General features: G+C 41.1%; 1 protein-coding gene across 1 annotated transcript; it reads left to right on the forward strand.

The window, feature by feature from the left end:
• The first annotated feature begins 202 nt into the window (after window positions 1-202).
• cpa6 (carboxypeptidase A6) lies at window positions 203-15,207 on the forward strand. Its single transcript, XM_061094027.1, has 11 exons — window positions 203-329; window positions 3,040-3,115; window positions 8,705-8,829; window positions 10,131-10,245; window positions 10,727-10,828; window positions 11,170-11,274; window positions 12,330-12,440; window positions 13,102-13,192; window positions 14,064-14,266; window positions 14,356-14,440; window positions 14,522-15,207. Exons 1-11 carry the CDS (start codon window positions 214-216, stop codon window positions 14,734-14,736), a joined length of 1,344 nt encoding a protein of 447 aa, XP_060950010.1. The 5' UTR covers window positions 203-213; the 3' UTR covers window positions 14,737-15,207.
• Window positions 15,208-15,552: the final 345 nt, after the last annotated feature.

Genomic DNA, 15,552 nt, shown 5'->3' on the forward strand with positions numbered 1-15,552 from the left:
ACTCCGCTGCCACCGTGTGATTCCCTGTGCGGCTGCAGAGCTGCAGACCGCTCTCCCCCTGTGCCAGACAGGGAACAACACGGGAGTGCACCACATTGGACCAATCCGGCTGCTGGTGCACAAGGATCGAGACATTTTTATTGTTTCTATTCGTGCTCTTTATTCCTTTTCTTTTGGACAAGGTGGCGTGCGTCCTGTGAAGTTGCCCAAAGGATGGCACCGGACCACAGAAGCGCATTTCGCGCCTCGGTTTTACTGGCTTGTGTGATAATCTGCAGCAACGTGCTATGTCCCGTCGGTGCTTATCTCTACAACAACCGCTACGCAGGGTGAGTAAAGACCCCCATTCATTTCTGGGGCTCGTTGGAGCCCGGACGCAGAGGAGGGGACAGAGAGAGGAGACAGTGCGCAGGGCTGCTCTCACAAGTTGTCTGCAGAGATCTCCACACATCAACACACAGTTTTTATCTTAGAGCAGAGGGGATGAACAAAGAAAGTCTGTATGCTCACAATCATCTGCATCTGGGTGAGACATAATATAGTGTTTTTTAGTTATCCCCATACTCCAGAGTGCTCCTGCTCTCTGGTGGCACTTGGAGGAGATTGGATCCGTTCTGTTTGGCAGCAAAGAGGCATTCAGATTGTTCATGATACGCACAGATGTCAGAGGGGATGCGTAGAGCTCAGTGTGTTTATTTCATAAACCGTTGAAAAGGTTTTATATATCATCGTGTTTCTATATTCAAAAGAAACAAGACATTTTTTAGAGCAGTCATTTTTGATTTTCTAAAACGTTTTATGATGCTGAATATTGGACACACACTGGATTTGTCCTTAGATGTTGAATTTACAACTGGTCTGATCTTTAATGGGACCATCTGGGGCTGGACACAACCATAACAAAGGTGTAACTGGTGCATGTAAAAGTGTTAATGGCCTGGACCTCAAAAGAGCTTTTTGATGTTATTTAGCAGGCAGAGGGAGGCTGGAAACCCCCTCCTCATCTGTCTCAAACAACATATATATATTGGATCTATTCCAAAATTCGTGCAGCTCACACACACACACAGATGGTCTCTGGTGTGACACAAAGAGTCCCAACATGCAGAGCTGTGGTAGAGACCCGTTTCACCCAGAAACCAAGGATGTGGAGGATGTTGTCCTACAAAGAGCCTTCGGTCTTCAGTCTGTCAAATAACGTCATATAATTCTACTAAGAAGTATCTTGACGTTATCGAAAACCAAGATTTGGTCACTTAGAATGGAGAGGGGATGAACGTGTATCAACAATGAGAGTTAACCTCTTGATTTATAGGCCTGACTGTGTTAAAAAGAAGTTGTATCCATCCAAGAGAGAATCCTCCAATCAACGCTCTGACAACTGAGGGACAGACTTAGTCTACAAAGTCCTGCTGCTGGTGGATGCAACGGGAAAAGGCCTCTGTTACTAAACACTCAATTATCCCTGACTTAAAGACAGAAGAGCTTTGGGACGCCATTAGTTTCTCATGGGGGCTGTGTATACGGCACTCTGTCGTGCTGCTGGTAAAAACAAAAACACAAGTTCCCCCATTCCCTTCCTATCCTGACAATATTTTGAGCCTCCGAAAAACCATGCCGTCCTGCCCCATCTTCAATCATGGTCATTGCCATGGAAACGGCAGTGTGTTGTGGTCACTGAAATGGAGCGTCCGCTCACGTCGGGTGCCCTGGTCCTTTTGTTCCGCCAAAACCTCAGAGTGGCCTGCTGCCACCTTTGTTGAGGGGGGCCCCCGCTTCCTGTGTGACACATTGTAAAAATGAAAAAAAAGGAGGTCTTAAAAAGAGGCAAAATGTGAGACAGGAAGATGAAAAGAAAGAGAGAGACAGTAAAGGGGACGCAGACAGGACAGATGGATGGAAACGAACAAATAAAGACTATAATTAAGATTATGGATTATTGGCAGCATGTTATATAATCTGCTGGATGTAAATTTAAAATGAGACTAGCGAGTGCTTTTGTTTTGTAGAAAGGCAAAGAAAAAGATGTGGTTTGCAAATTCACTCCTCAAACTTCTCTATTCGCTTCCAGTTTTTCTTTATATAATACGACAAGATTTACATAAAAGTGATTTTTTTATATTGAATTACAGCAGATTTTACAAACTTCTCCTTAAACCAAACAATGTATTCTGCTCTTGATTAAAATACATCTTTCTTGATTTTTTGATTTACAAAATAGAATGAAGTCTTCAAAATGAAGCAAGGAGGAAATTGAATTTGACTGCAGATGTTTAGATACTACGCTAGAGCTTTATTTTCTAAATCTAATCTAGACATTAGATTTTGGCAGACATGGAAAATGAACCATCAAAGACCCATCCAAGGTTTGCGTATGGTTTTAATAAACCCCAACACAGTGGACAGTGTCTTGTCTTTCGCCTTATTGTTATATTCTTTATATTATGTAAGTTATTTACTCTCTCTGAATAAAAATAAAACTTTGTTTCTATCTGGGAAATCCTCACAGTTACGTAGTGGAAAAAATGACTTACCATTAGATGTTGGCTCTGAAAAACACCTTAAATTAGCAGACAGATTATATTTATTATCCCTTCGCCTTGTGAAAAAGTTCAACATGTTGTGTTTGCTAAATAAACAGGTGTTTCTCCCAACTACCTACACAGAACACATCAGTATTTGAAAATGTGAAACAGCTGCTGCTTCTGTATCCACCAATGAATAGTTCCAGGTGCTACCTACAGAGCCGGAAACGATGAAATGTAATCCTGTAATGATGTCTCAACACCGATTGTTTGACCCTGTCATCGAGAGGACTCCACCCATTTCACCACCCAAAAAAAATGCTGTTATGACACCTCTAGTCGGCACGAAAGGTGGTTGGATTACAGCGTGTGACACTGTGGCCCAGATGTTTTGGAGATGATGTGCACTTAGGGAAAATGGATCCATGCTCTGTTACAGTGGCGTGAAAGCCCTGTGGGGCCCTTTGAATGCAGCTGTAACGTGACACTTAGAGGAGCTCTGTTGTTTTTGCAGTGATCAAATCTTTCGGATAACTCCAGGTGACGATGAGGAGGTCCAAGTGCTGAAGAAGATGCTGGCGCATATGAAGGTTTGCACTTATCTTTTCTTATTATATTTCCGTCACACACAAATGTTCTCTGCTGTGTTGTGTGTGTTTTGTCCTCGCAGTCTTGAAATCTTATCACAATATTTTGAATGATTTGACTTTTCTATTTTTTGGAATATAAATATTGTGAGATCTGTATTTATGCTGCTAGTACCAGCCTGAGGTTCCCCAGTTGTCTTTTTTTTTACGACTTTTGTCAGTCACAGTAAAAGTGAGGCGTGACACTACTTTTATAAAGGGGGGTAGATGTGACAGATGTGTGGGGACAACGAGAGGCAATACAGAGAGACAATCACCAACCAAGTGTGGTGATCTGTCACAGTCAGGACAAATTCCATGTCTGCGAGCCCCAGATACTGTTGGCGCTCTGTATTCATTTCACCCTGAGAGAAATGTTGAAATAGAAATAGAAAACACATTTTTCATCATGGGACTCGAACGCTTGGATATCTCACAGCGTTCAAACTATATGAACATGTGTTTCAAAGTAACCAAAATTATGGGGAAACCCGGGAAAACACCAAAGCAGCTGCCTCTCTTCCCAAACTCATTTGGGAGCAATTACCAGCATGTATGACCTTTCTTTGAGTTTGTAAATAAGCAGCAAAGATGGTTTGTGAGGAATAAATCTGTATCAACAGGAAACTGCAGTTGAAAGGCAATTGTGCTTTTGAAAGATTAAGTCATATTTATGAATATAAGTGCTATACTGGTGATAATTTTCAAACACTAACTAATGATTAGTAGATTAAAGACACAAAAACAACTCACAGAGAAGACGAGAGAAGCTAACAGAGTTTAAACAACCCAGTCTTGAGTTACTTTGGCCAAATAAATCAATAAATCAGTCTACCAGTCATATAGTGATTCGCAGGAGGTATTTAATTGTATCATAAAAACAGAAGTGGTTCGTTAATTTTCATATTAAAGACTTAACTAAGCACGAAGCTGAAACATATAAAGATTGATAGATATTGTGATTTTGAGGGAAATTCAGGAAGGACGAGGTTTCATTGAGATTTGAACTCGGATCACTGAGTGCTACACCACAGGACCAATCTGTGAGGGTATAATTCATGTATCTTCACATTCTTCAGGAGGTTATCACTGGGCGCAAAGTGATATTGACAACTGGATGCTTGATATTTGCTATATTTGCTCACTATCCCTTTATTTCTAATAACTTCTCATCTTATTATAATGAAACAGCAGACAGTGAAGACCAGTAGCTACTACTGAGGACACTGAGGTAATGGTGATAGTCACTGATCTCCAGAAGAGGTTGCTTCAAAGAACTGTTTCATATTAATACAAATAAAGTTTAAATGAAGAGCTAATTTAATAAATAGAAGTATTTTAACATTTAACACATTTAGATACTTTTGTGTAAAATCCTGGCTTTGACCCCGGTGCAGTGTGGTCACGTTCGGCTTGGAACAGAATCTGTCCAGGTTCAGGAAAAGTGATCCAGAACCGGGCTAGAGTAGAGACATGACAGAAGAGGACAAAATTAGGTTTCTGTAAGCATTTTTGATTTGTGGAGGGAGGGCAGACGAGAGCCAGGCTGCTGGTCGGGACCTGGCCTGAGTTTTTCGGTGTGGAAGGCTAGCGGACATGGTGCTCTAAAGCCGACCGAGGCAGTGGTAGCTACTGTTTGGACAGCTGTGGATATGTGTTTTCAGTAGCTTAGCCACACTGCCATGCCTCCAGGGCTAGAGCCAACATTTCCAGCCTTAGCCAAGGCCTGAGGTCAAATTAAAAAAGAAAACTCCTGTACATCAAATGCAAAAATGTCAAGATTCTAGTTATCAAAATAAGACTTTTTAAAAGTAACCTAAAGGCAACCTATCCATGTGACAGCTTTTTACTGTTGCTACTCCAAACACCTGGTGGTGGGAAGGCCATTCCCATGAAGATACTTGTGCTGCAGAAGAATCAATTTGTTTTGTGATTCTAGAAGTAGCAGTCTAGGGTAAACCGAAGCCATTTATCGAACTAGATGGTATCATGGTCTGTTAACGGCACCATTATTGAACTGAGTCTGATCTTCAGAAAACGACTCAGTCCTGTCAGCATCTCTGCGGGTGTGAAGAAATGCAACGCTTCCAGAATGCACCCAGTAGAGCAAATACCTTCACCACAGCTATTCACTGTCAAGATAAGGTCTTGCTACACAAAAGTTCATATTTGCTTTGTGCACCATTTCAACGTCAGCTGCTGGAGAACATATGTATATTGTATTTAAAATGGGACACAAGCTACTTCCTGTTATATACAACTTGGAGTTAACGACTTATGATCATTTTAAATACTAACGCCCAAGGGGATGCTAAAAAATTGATTGTTTTATCTGAAAAAGTGGATTTATGTTTTTACCTGATAAATGTAAAAACAATTAATGGATTCAGTTAATTATCGAATATCGAAAGGTTGATGCATGTGAGCACTGTCTCAGTTTTGGAAACTGTTCCTCTCTCTGGGATCGTACTATATAAGTGTTGTCTATGCAACGCTGCGAGGATTACATCTGTGACACAGATGTACTATTATCTTGCGTCGTATGAATTATTCAATTATTACGTTGTGTCTATGGATGACTTCATCATTACAGGCTGTCTCCTCTTAACAGGATGAGAGACATCTGTTTTTTGTCTGACGGAGAGAGACATGTAATTGACCCATGACTGTCCCTACACAGGTCTTTACAGCATTGTTACAGGAGTAGTTTTGTCATGGTAGGGGAATTTTGTTAGAGTTGAACAAAGCTGAACTGTGTCTAGTCATAATGGCAGGCTACACTAACTGGCTGCTAGATGTAGCATTAGCATCTTATCTGCTCCTCTTGAGTGACGTGGAATAATATAGATCTGAACTCTGTATCGTTTCCTTGCTTTTTTGAAACCATGTTTAATTGCTACTTCCTGTCGCAGTGTTTGTCCTGCCTGTGTTGCACCTTGTGTCTTGTTACCTCCTGCACTTCCTTGCTCTCCTCACTCCTCGTCAGCCCTGTTGTTGTTCCTGTTTTGCTCCTGGTTGTGTGTCCTAGCATTTGTTGGGCGTGTGTTTTGCTGTTGCCATGCTCACCTGGATACCTTGAGGTCATCTTGTCGCTACTTCACCTTGTAACCCTGTTATTTTCATAAAAATATCATCATTGCACATTCCACGCCCTCGACTGAGTCTGCAATTGGGTCCTGAAATAATTCAGCTACTTCAACAGACTGAATCAGCTTTAAATGTTGATAGGTACTGAAACTACTCTACTTCTATAACATTAGAAGTATATAATTAGCAACTGCTCCTATTTAAATGGTTCTAAAATATAGAACATATTCAACTAGAATGGCACTGAGGAGAACCACAAAACCATAAAATGGACTACATGCCAGCTCCCCAAAAGTGAAGCCGAAGGGTCTTGATTGCCCCCTGTTGGCTTGGGTGTCGTATAGGTCATAAATCTTTTCTCCTCCATGTTAGAAAAAAGAGACATGGACCAAACCAAAAATTCAAAATACATATCACAAGGTAGTTCTTATCACCCTGTTGATGATGGTGATGTCCAAATGTTCATGTTTCCGATCCGTTTGTTTGCAATTAGTTATTTGATTTTATAAAAACATGGTGAAACATCACGATTGACAACTGAGACTGTAAACAACCTCGTCTACGAAACCATATTTAAATTAACAAGATCTGGATTTTTTTTTGGATCGACACCGAATTGCACATTTAGTCCCCTGAATCTGCCTGATTTTCCTGATTGGTGATAAGTCCAAAAATGGGCTATTTCAATGTCAAAGAAGGTAATAACTAGTTCCTGAATTCACCCCTTTGTCTGGATCTATGCCAAACTTTAACGGGTTCTTTCCTGGCCCGTGTCCCGTCTTTCCGCCAACTTTCGAGGAAATCGTTTCGAGGATTTTGCGTAATCCTGCTGACAAACAAACAGACTTTGGTGAAAACATAAGCATCTTGTCGGAGGTAGCCACAGCAGTTTACGTTTTAAATTTACTTTCCTTCCCTTGACATATAAACACTTGGCTACAGCCTCGCCTCATCTGCCCTAATGAAAGCGCCGGGCTGTTTTTTATAGAACTATAACTTTTTCTTTCTTGTTCTGCCTGTGCCTGTATGACACCAACCAAAACAAGACAAATTGAGGAGCTGCCCTGTATATGCAGACATTGAAAACACAGAAACGTCACATTGTAAAGAGAGAGACGATTTAGAAAGCAGACTGCAGAGAAAAGCATCTTCAAGGCTCCCAATAAATGCAGCTATAAAAAGTCAAACTGAGAGAATTGTTTTTGAGGAGGCGTATTATCTGATCAGACACGTTTAAGTGGCTTTTCGGCGTATGTGTTTCGGATTTGTTTCACTTGGTGAGCAGCATTGCTGGAACATTTGGGCTGCTTAACCATTTGGAAACGCCATAAAAGTGCAGCAGTAGAGAGCGGTTTACACTCGAGGGCACCAAACATTCCAGCTGGGTTCCTCGGCTCCATTTGGCTCTAAGGGAAGCTCAATTAATCCGGTATGCTTTCTGTAAACCATTAAACCAATTGACACATTAACAAGCATGTGTGCCAGACTGACTCTGCCCCCACGCTGCAAATGAAAGCCAGGTGAGGACGTCCACACATGTTTGAATGTACAGTGTTCTCGATCGCATTGCAGTGGCTACTGTGTGTGTGTGTGTGTGTGTGTGTGTGTGTGTGTGTGTGTGTGTGTGTGTGTGTGTGTGTGTGTGTGTGTGTGTGTGTGTCTGTGTCATTAATAGATCAATGCTTACCTTTGTGCTCAATAATAGGTTTTTCTTTTAGTTTGTCCTCCTTCATGTTATTTTATCTCAGTTGCCACATGGTGTCTGTGTTTATTTGGCCGTGGGCTGTCTGTTTGAGCTAAAGCTAACAGGTCAGGACTATCACAGCCTGATAACACGAGCTGAAAGAGCCCCTTTAACGCTGTGGAGTCATCAGCAGTCCCCTGATTCACTCCGTCTGTTGAGGGTAGAGACCAGAGGAATTTCAAACTGTCCAGATCCCACCAAAACAAATTGGCTATTATCACAAAATGTTTTGATGTAGTTTTCCACACCCAGCATATGAGACGATGACGTCTTTCTTTGAGTCGTATGATCCTAACCCTTTGTTTTAGAATAGTTGGCAATACAAGAGGAACATAAAGAATCTATATGAAATACAGATTTTTCTTCAATGCCATTAAATAATGTTGACTTTCAGTTAAATGCAAATTTTTTCAACATAGAGCGAACGTTCCTAATATTTTATTTACAACATCAGTCAAAATTCCTTTCTGATTATTTTAAAGTTGATTTTTCAGAATAAACTTGTCATATGTAAATGTATTTGCATTTAGTTGTGATCATTAAGGTAAGTGGCTCGAGAATGCATTTTACTAGAAGTATCATCCTGTTGAATGTGTTTCTTCCACGTTAAAGTAATATACAGTAAATTGTATATTGTATCTATATATTTGTATATTGTATATCTTTCATTATCAAATCCTGCTGGTTGTTTGTGTCACGGTATCTTTGTCCTCTCTCTTTAGGTGGACTTGTGGCAGCCCAACAGTGTCTCTCTGATCTGTCACAACGCCACTGTGGACGTACACGTGAAACGTAATGACACAAGAAGCCTACGTGCACGCTTAAAGCAGGAACACATTTATTTTCGGTAAGGCTGGACAGACCATACAGTGGATACAAACACATAATGGGTGATCGTATTTGCAAAGTTTTTACACCCAAAGATACATCTGCTAGGCATTGCATTACCCAGCTTTCCCCTCGCCAGAAATATGATTTGCACATGCAGGGTCAGCCATAGTTTGCATGCAAAATACTTGGTACTTCCTCAAGGATGCGATGCAGACAAACACACAGCACATCAGAGCCCCTCTGCTCCAAAAAGAAGCCCTTTGATCTCCTCACCCCATCCTTCATCGGAATTAACAGGGAAAAGATGGAGCTTTATCAAAGCAGCCGCAGCCAGAAAAGATCCCATTGTCATCTCTGTCCTGAGGGAGGAATTGCAGATCGGTGGATTTGTGGCTTCCCCGCTGTTGATTGACTTAGGATTTTTCAAAAATGGTTTACACAGCAGGGGATACAGTCTCTGGTACTTAGCTTTGATACTGAGGGTGAGGTATTGAAACGTATTAAAACCAAATTTTACTCACAGGATAACATTCCATCCTTTTAAAAAGTTATTGAAGTAATATAGAGAGAAATACATGTGTAAGGACCTTTTTATGACGTTTGTATTTGCTCTGTGAAAACTATCACATCATCTGGTTTAGATTGAAGTTGGAGGCGTAGGGATCCGATCAGACAGGGTCTTTCGACTGATAGTTATAGTGATCATTATGGTTTGGGCTCATTTTCAATACATTTTATGTATTGATAGATGGCAGTGACATAACTGGTATCATTTGTCAAACAGTCAAGAACGAGCACTGATGTGGGAATCTGGTTTGGAAGCAGAGGATGAGTGAGAGCAGCTGTAGAAGTGGTGTCAGTAATGAGTCAACAACTCAACCACGCGGATATACTGCAGTTTTTCATGCTGTGTTAAGATTTTACATGACTTAATGCATGTTACCCAACCAATGAGGAAGTCCCAAACCAAAGGTGGACACAAGTATGTGGACAGGAGGATTTTATTTATTCATCTTTTTGATTATTATACAGAGCCATTCAATTTAGGTGCGGCTCCGGATCAGGAGACGAATCTAGAAATATTTTTCCCTGTCTTGCTTTAACATTTAGATTTTTCAACATTTTTCCCAGCGATGCATTAATGGATCTATATGGGAAAAAAAATCTGGCATATTAAGGGGTTTTTTTTTTTTATGAGTTATCAAGGTACCCTGACAATGTTTTAAAGGGAACACGTCTGTACAGGGCTCACAAGTTTGTAAGTTACAGTTGTTATCGATAATGTCTAATGTGTGATTCCCTCCCTCCCATCCACAGGGTGTTCATCTCCAATCTACAGAAGGAAATTGAAAAGCAGACGGGATCTCGCTCCTCTCGCAGGCGGAGGTCAGAGTCTCAGTATGACTACGAGGTTTACCACTCTCTGGAAGAGGTAGATGCGAAGCCCTCCATCTGCCCCCCCGCTCTGCTCTCTCATCTAATGCACACACAAAGCACATAAATAACCACTCAAACTCCCAATTAGGTCATTTCCACGGGTCTTTCTCGCGGTCACAGGCAGGCACGCGCTCCACTTCAGACACTACACAGCTTTTTAGAGTGTTTATTTTTTCTCAGGTCGATTATGCTGACAGTTCATGGTTCTGTCAGGCCCCAGAAGCATCAGGAATTCCACACACACAGATCCTGAGAGCCGACACATATCTTTACCACTCTGAGCTTTGATCCTGTAAAACACACACACACACACACACACACATTCATTTCTGCGTGCCGTGCAGACACAAGATGAAGGGAAAGAAGCAAGCCCACACATACACTCACTCATGTACAGAAGTTTTTACTCTGTTGTTATTCCTGAAAACTTTATTGACAGTTTTGTAAAATACATTTCATTTTTTATCGCTCTTAAGATTCAGAGTTGGATGTTTGACATGAACAGAACCCAACCGGACCTGGTCGACATGTTCTCCATCGGGAAGTCGTACGAAGGAAGGCCGCTCTATGTGCTTCAGGTAGGACAGAAGGCTTCAGGGACTAAGGCTGGGGAAAAAAACAATATCAATAGTTATAGCAAAATAATTTTCAATACAACAAAAGTTGAATACATATCATGATGGATTGCTTATGCATTGTATAAGCACAGTGAGGAGGTACAACACATACGTGTTTTTCATTCTCTGCCATTTCAAAACCTTAAACTTCCTGCGGGTAGTTCGACTATTTGTATCTTGATGTAATTTTTGCCAATATCACCCAGCTTTATTAGAGATGAACATTTATAAACTACAGAGAAACACGCTTGTTTATGCAGATGCACAATCATGCTACAGTAAAAGCTCTTGTCTGTTATCAGCTAGGAAAGAGAAGTCGTCCCCAGAAGAAAGCCGTGTGGATCGACTGCGGAGTTCACGCCAGAGAGTGGATCGGACCCGCCTTCTGCCAGTGGTTCGTCAAAGAGGTTGTCTTGTTTTTCTAGCCTACAAATTTGAAGATTGAAACACTGCTGGAAATTATGCATCGTTAGCCCTATTGCAAGTTCTTTTTTCTAACAGTGTCTTAACAGCAACACATACCCTCCAGAATGTCTTCCTGCTGCAGGCCGCCTGTGATGTTTGGTCTCTGGGTTCTTCTACAAAATGTGAACATCTGCTCACTTGTCATGTGCACTTATGCAAATACTTCAGAGCACCCTTTATTGTTCACATGCTGAACACGACCCCGACTATTGCACGAATTCCATCACATGCTTTAAGTCTAAGTTAGTGTCCTGTGAAGAAAGAGAGCAGAGTCAGTCATTAACCGCATGAACCTTTAATGACTCGTTTTATACAACTTTAATTCCAGATGAGTGGGATCTGCAACAGAGTGCAACTTACAATTTAAAACTCAGAGTAACGGCCTGTTTTAAGGAATTCTCAGATGATAAAGCTCAAGTGTCAGGTGCTGTTTCAACAAGTGCTCTACAGTCATTCTGTTTGCAGGCACTTCCTGATGAAGGATTTCTTTGGAACTTATCATATAGAGACTAATTAAAATACACAACTGATTCACATCAGGCTATTACATGGACTTGCAAGTTCAGTGGAGAACTCTTCAAAGAGATAAAAAAGAAGAAGAAAGATAAAGTGTGTGTGGGGGGGGGAGGGGGGCGCAGCAGGATATCAGTAACAGATTTGCATAATAATTGAATATTGCTTTACTATGGTGTAGTAACGTGGGTTGGCCACTGGAGGTCAGCGTGCTATCTTTGTTCATCGCTTGAAGCACGTTAACCTTGGCCTGAGCCTGACCAATGAACAGGTATAAACTGTATTAGACCAGATCTCCAACATTCACACTAGTCCGAGCATTAAGCCACTTTATTTGTGCATTAAAAGAACTGAGAAAAACATGTATACGTCTGCAAAGAAAGAAACATTCATACATGTTAATATGTAATTCCATTATATATCTTAAAATAAAATGCAGTACTACTACGCTGTGTAATCGTACTGTTTTATGTTATGATTACAGGCTATTAACTCGTACAAGTACGACTCTGGGATGAGACGCCTGCTCAACCAGCTCAACTTCTACATCATGCCTGTCTTCAATGTGGATGGATATGACTTCAGCTGGACCACGGTACTGTGATGATCATAATAATAAGAAAACACAGCATTAAAACCATATCAATAAAATGGCTAAATAGACAAAGTATATAAGTAATAAAATAATGTACTGGAATTAATAAAAAAGGGGTTTTAATAATACGTTTTCAGAAGGGATATAAATGCTGTCCCCGATTCTGTCGGCACACACACACACACACACACCGACAATATAGGCTTTTGCTATTGATTATTCTGAATGGCATGAGTCAGAAATTTTGAATGCAGGGCTCAGTGGAGAAACCCCTTTCACTTTATTCAGAATAAAAAACCTGGCATCTCAACACTCCCAGCCACAGATATTGAATATTTACAAGGCAGCATTCTACAGATTTTGTGCTCAGGTGGATCAGAATTCATACTGTAATTGAAAAACTCAATAGCAGAAAGTTGATGAAAATGGTTCATCATGCTGCACTTATCTCTGTGAGCGTATTCATGTTTGCTTAAGTGAAAATAAGGTCTGTAAAAACTGCCGCTCATCGACTGTCTCCATATCTGCCGTTAATATCAGGCCCACTCGAGCTGAATGAGTGGCAGGTGGTTCACTTAGGAGACGGCAGATAACTGAGTTTGTTTGATGAGTCTGACAGTAAGTGGGTGCACAGTGATGGTGTTTGTTCTTTTCTCCGTAGGATCGCTTCTGGAGGAAGACGCGCTCCAAAAATCACAAGTTTCACTGCCGGGGAGTGGACGCCAACAGAAACTGGAAAGTGAAGTGGTGTGGTGAGTTTTGTCATAAAACACGCACACACACATTCACAGACGTAGACATTGCTTGTAGTTTTTCTTGCTTATTTACATCCATCCTTTAGCCATAAGGCTTATCATTTGAGCTCTGACCAATCCCAGTTGGAGGCGGGGCAAACCTCTTATTAATTTACAGTCCTGACCCTGTACTACTTGCACTAATTATGCATACAACTTATTTCTAGTGGGTTTTCATATAAAAACATCTGTGTAGTCTAATGAAGGGCAATAAAGTGGACATCAATTACAAATATTTATTTTTTCTTTTACTTAGTTAATAATCGTAAAATAAAGACTCATCACTATATAAAGTGCCTTGAGATATTGATATAGATGTTGGAATTTGGCATTTTACAAATAAAATCAAATTGACTTTATTATACCCTAGATGCTGCATCTCTGAAATTCAGGAAATAATAATGAAGATATTTATTCATTTGGGTTTGACATTAGATACACAGGGAATCTTTTCAGAACAAGTCAAGGTCTCGTTTACAGGTTTATGTTTTTTTTTGCATCACTCATTTGCATCAAACAAATCAAACAGGGGCGTATGAACAGATGTCCACTGTCCTAAACACAAAAAATGCAAATGCATTATGTTGGATGGGAAGACCGGTGTTTTTCAGACATGCAGCGAGGCATCCAGATACAATCTGAGTCTCACTCTCAATCTGCTTTAGTTTCCCCCTAATATATGTATGTCGCCATGCTGCCTGCACAGTCCCAGCAGCTGGATCAGGTCCAGAATCTAATTAAACTACATCACAGGGCCTATAACCTCCAGATCATCCTCAAGTGATTGGATGGTGTGACTGAAGCCTCGGATCCTCTTTTGCCTCCTCAGACGAAGGTGCCTCCTCCCATCCCTGCGATGACACTTACTGCGGCCCCTTCCCTGAGTCGGAACCCGAGGTCAAGGCCGTCGCCAAGTTCCTGCGCAAGCACAAAAAGCGCGTAAAGGCATACATCTCCATTCACGCCTACGCCCAGATGCTGCTGTACCCCTACTCCTACAAGTACGCCACTATCCCCAACTTCAACTGTGTGGTAAGACACCTGCTGCTTATTGAGGAAACCCAGTCAATGTGATGTTAAGAAATATGTAGCGGTGATGAGCCTTTGTTTTCGCTTTGCAGGAGTTGGCAGCTCACAATGCAGTGACAGCCCTGTACTCTGCCTACGGAGTGAAGTACAGATATGGACCTGCCTCCACAACCCTGTGTGAGTCCCGCTCCTGTTCAGGAAATGAAACAGAATTTATCAGCAGGTATTAATACGCTAAACGTGCTCTCTTCCCCATAGATGTTAGCTCAGGCAGCTCTATCGACTGGGCCTACAGGAACGGGATCCGCTATGCGTTTGCATTCGAGCTGAGGGACACGGGATACTTCGGCTTCCTCCTGCCCGAATCTCTCATCAATCCGACGTGCACTGAGACAATGAGGGCTGTGAAGGCCATCGCATCGGGCCTGCTGAAGAAGTGCGAGACGGGCCGGGACAGATTTCCATATATATGACCACGCTCTAGGTCCCTGTAGCCTCCCACCCTCACAGCTACTTATCTCCACACCTCATATTCCTCTGAGGTTTCATATTAATCTCAGATATCATCAAGGGAAGAGCGGCTGAGAACCACAAAAACATGGATTTTAATTCGTTTTTCCTTGTTTTTTGAAATTCTTCGCCTTCTTTTTTTTTTTGTAAAGATATGAACTGATGGTGGTGGAGGTTTTCCTTGTGCTAGAAACCAAAAATCCTATAAGCGACCAGGCTGTTTTACGCACAGAGAGCATCCTGGTGTATCGATGCCTTTTGAGTTCGGAGCTTGAATGTGGACCAGGATTCTTTCCAGCATGTATTCCTCTCTTTGTCGCCCAAGATTGAACTGTTGCTCTCCACTTACAAAGAAGAATAGCACAGATTAAACTATAAAATAAGCTTTTTTACAGCGAATGGCAGTCATATAAGCACTTGATACAACAGCACTTTTTGGAATCAAACATTGTAGATGTTTAATGTCTTTCAAAATGTGTCTCATTAAATAAAAGTTGTCATAGGCTGTAGTTTTAAATAAATATCATGCTAATTTAGATTCTTAAACTCATGCTGTTCATGTATTAATGCCTTTATTACTGCAACATTGATGATGTACATAATATGCTATCACTTGGAATTATAGGGTTTGGTTTAAATTGAGAATTGTTTGTTAGATATGTTGTTTATCGTGTTCCATTTGGTTCAGACTAACATTTGGAAAGTCTGTTGGTTCAGTAGCTTAATGTGTCATTACTCAGGAATAGATCAGTGACAGTGTCAGAAATGTTTACCTTTTA

This window comes from Limanda limanda, chromosome 20 (assembly GCF_963576545.1).
Source record: "Limanda limanda chromosome 20, fLimLim1.1, whole genome shotgun sequence".
Classification (NCBI taxonomy): Eukaryota; Metazoa; Chordata; class Actinopteri; order Pleuronectiformes; family Pleuronectidae; genus Limanda; species Limanda limanda.

What these genes read in the sequence shown, in the direction of transcription:
- cpa6 (XM_061094027.1), top strand. Translation starts at nt 214, where the DNA reads ATGGCACCGGACCACAGAAGCGCATTTCGCGCCTCGGTTTTACTGGCT. An exon ending in TACAACAACCGCTACGCAGG is followed by an intron (nt 330 to 3,039) that starts GTGAGTAAAGAC and finishes TTGTTTTTGCAG; the next exon opens with TGATCAAATCTTTCGGATAA. An exon ending in AGATGCTGGCGCATATGAAG is followed by an intron (nt 3,116 to 8,704) that starts GTTTGCACTTAT and finishes CTCTCTCTTTAG; the next exon opens with GTGGACTTGTGGCAGCCCAA.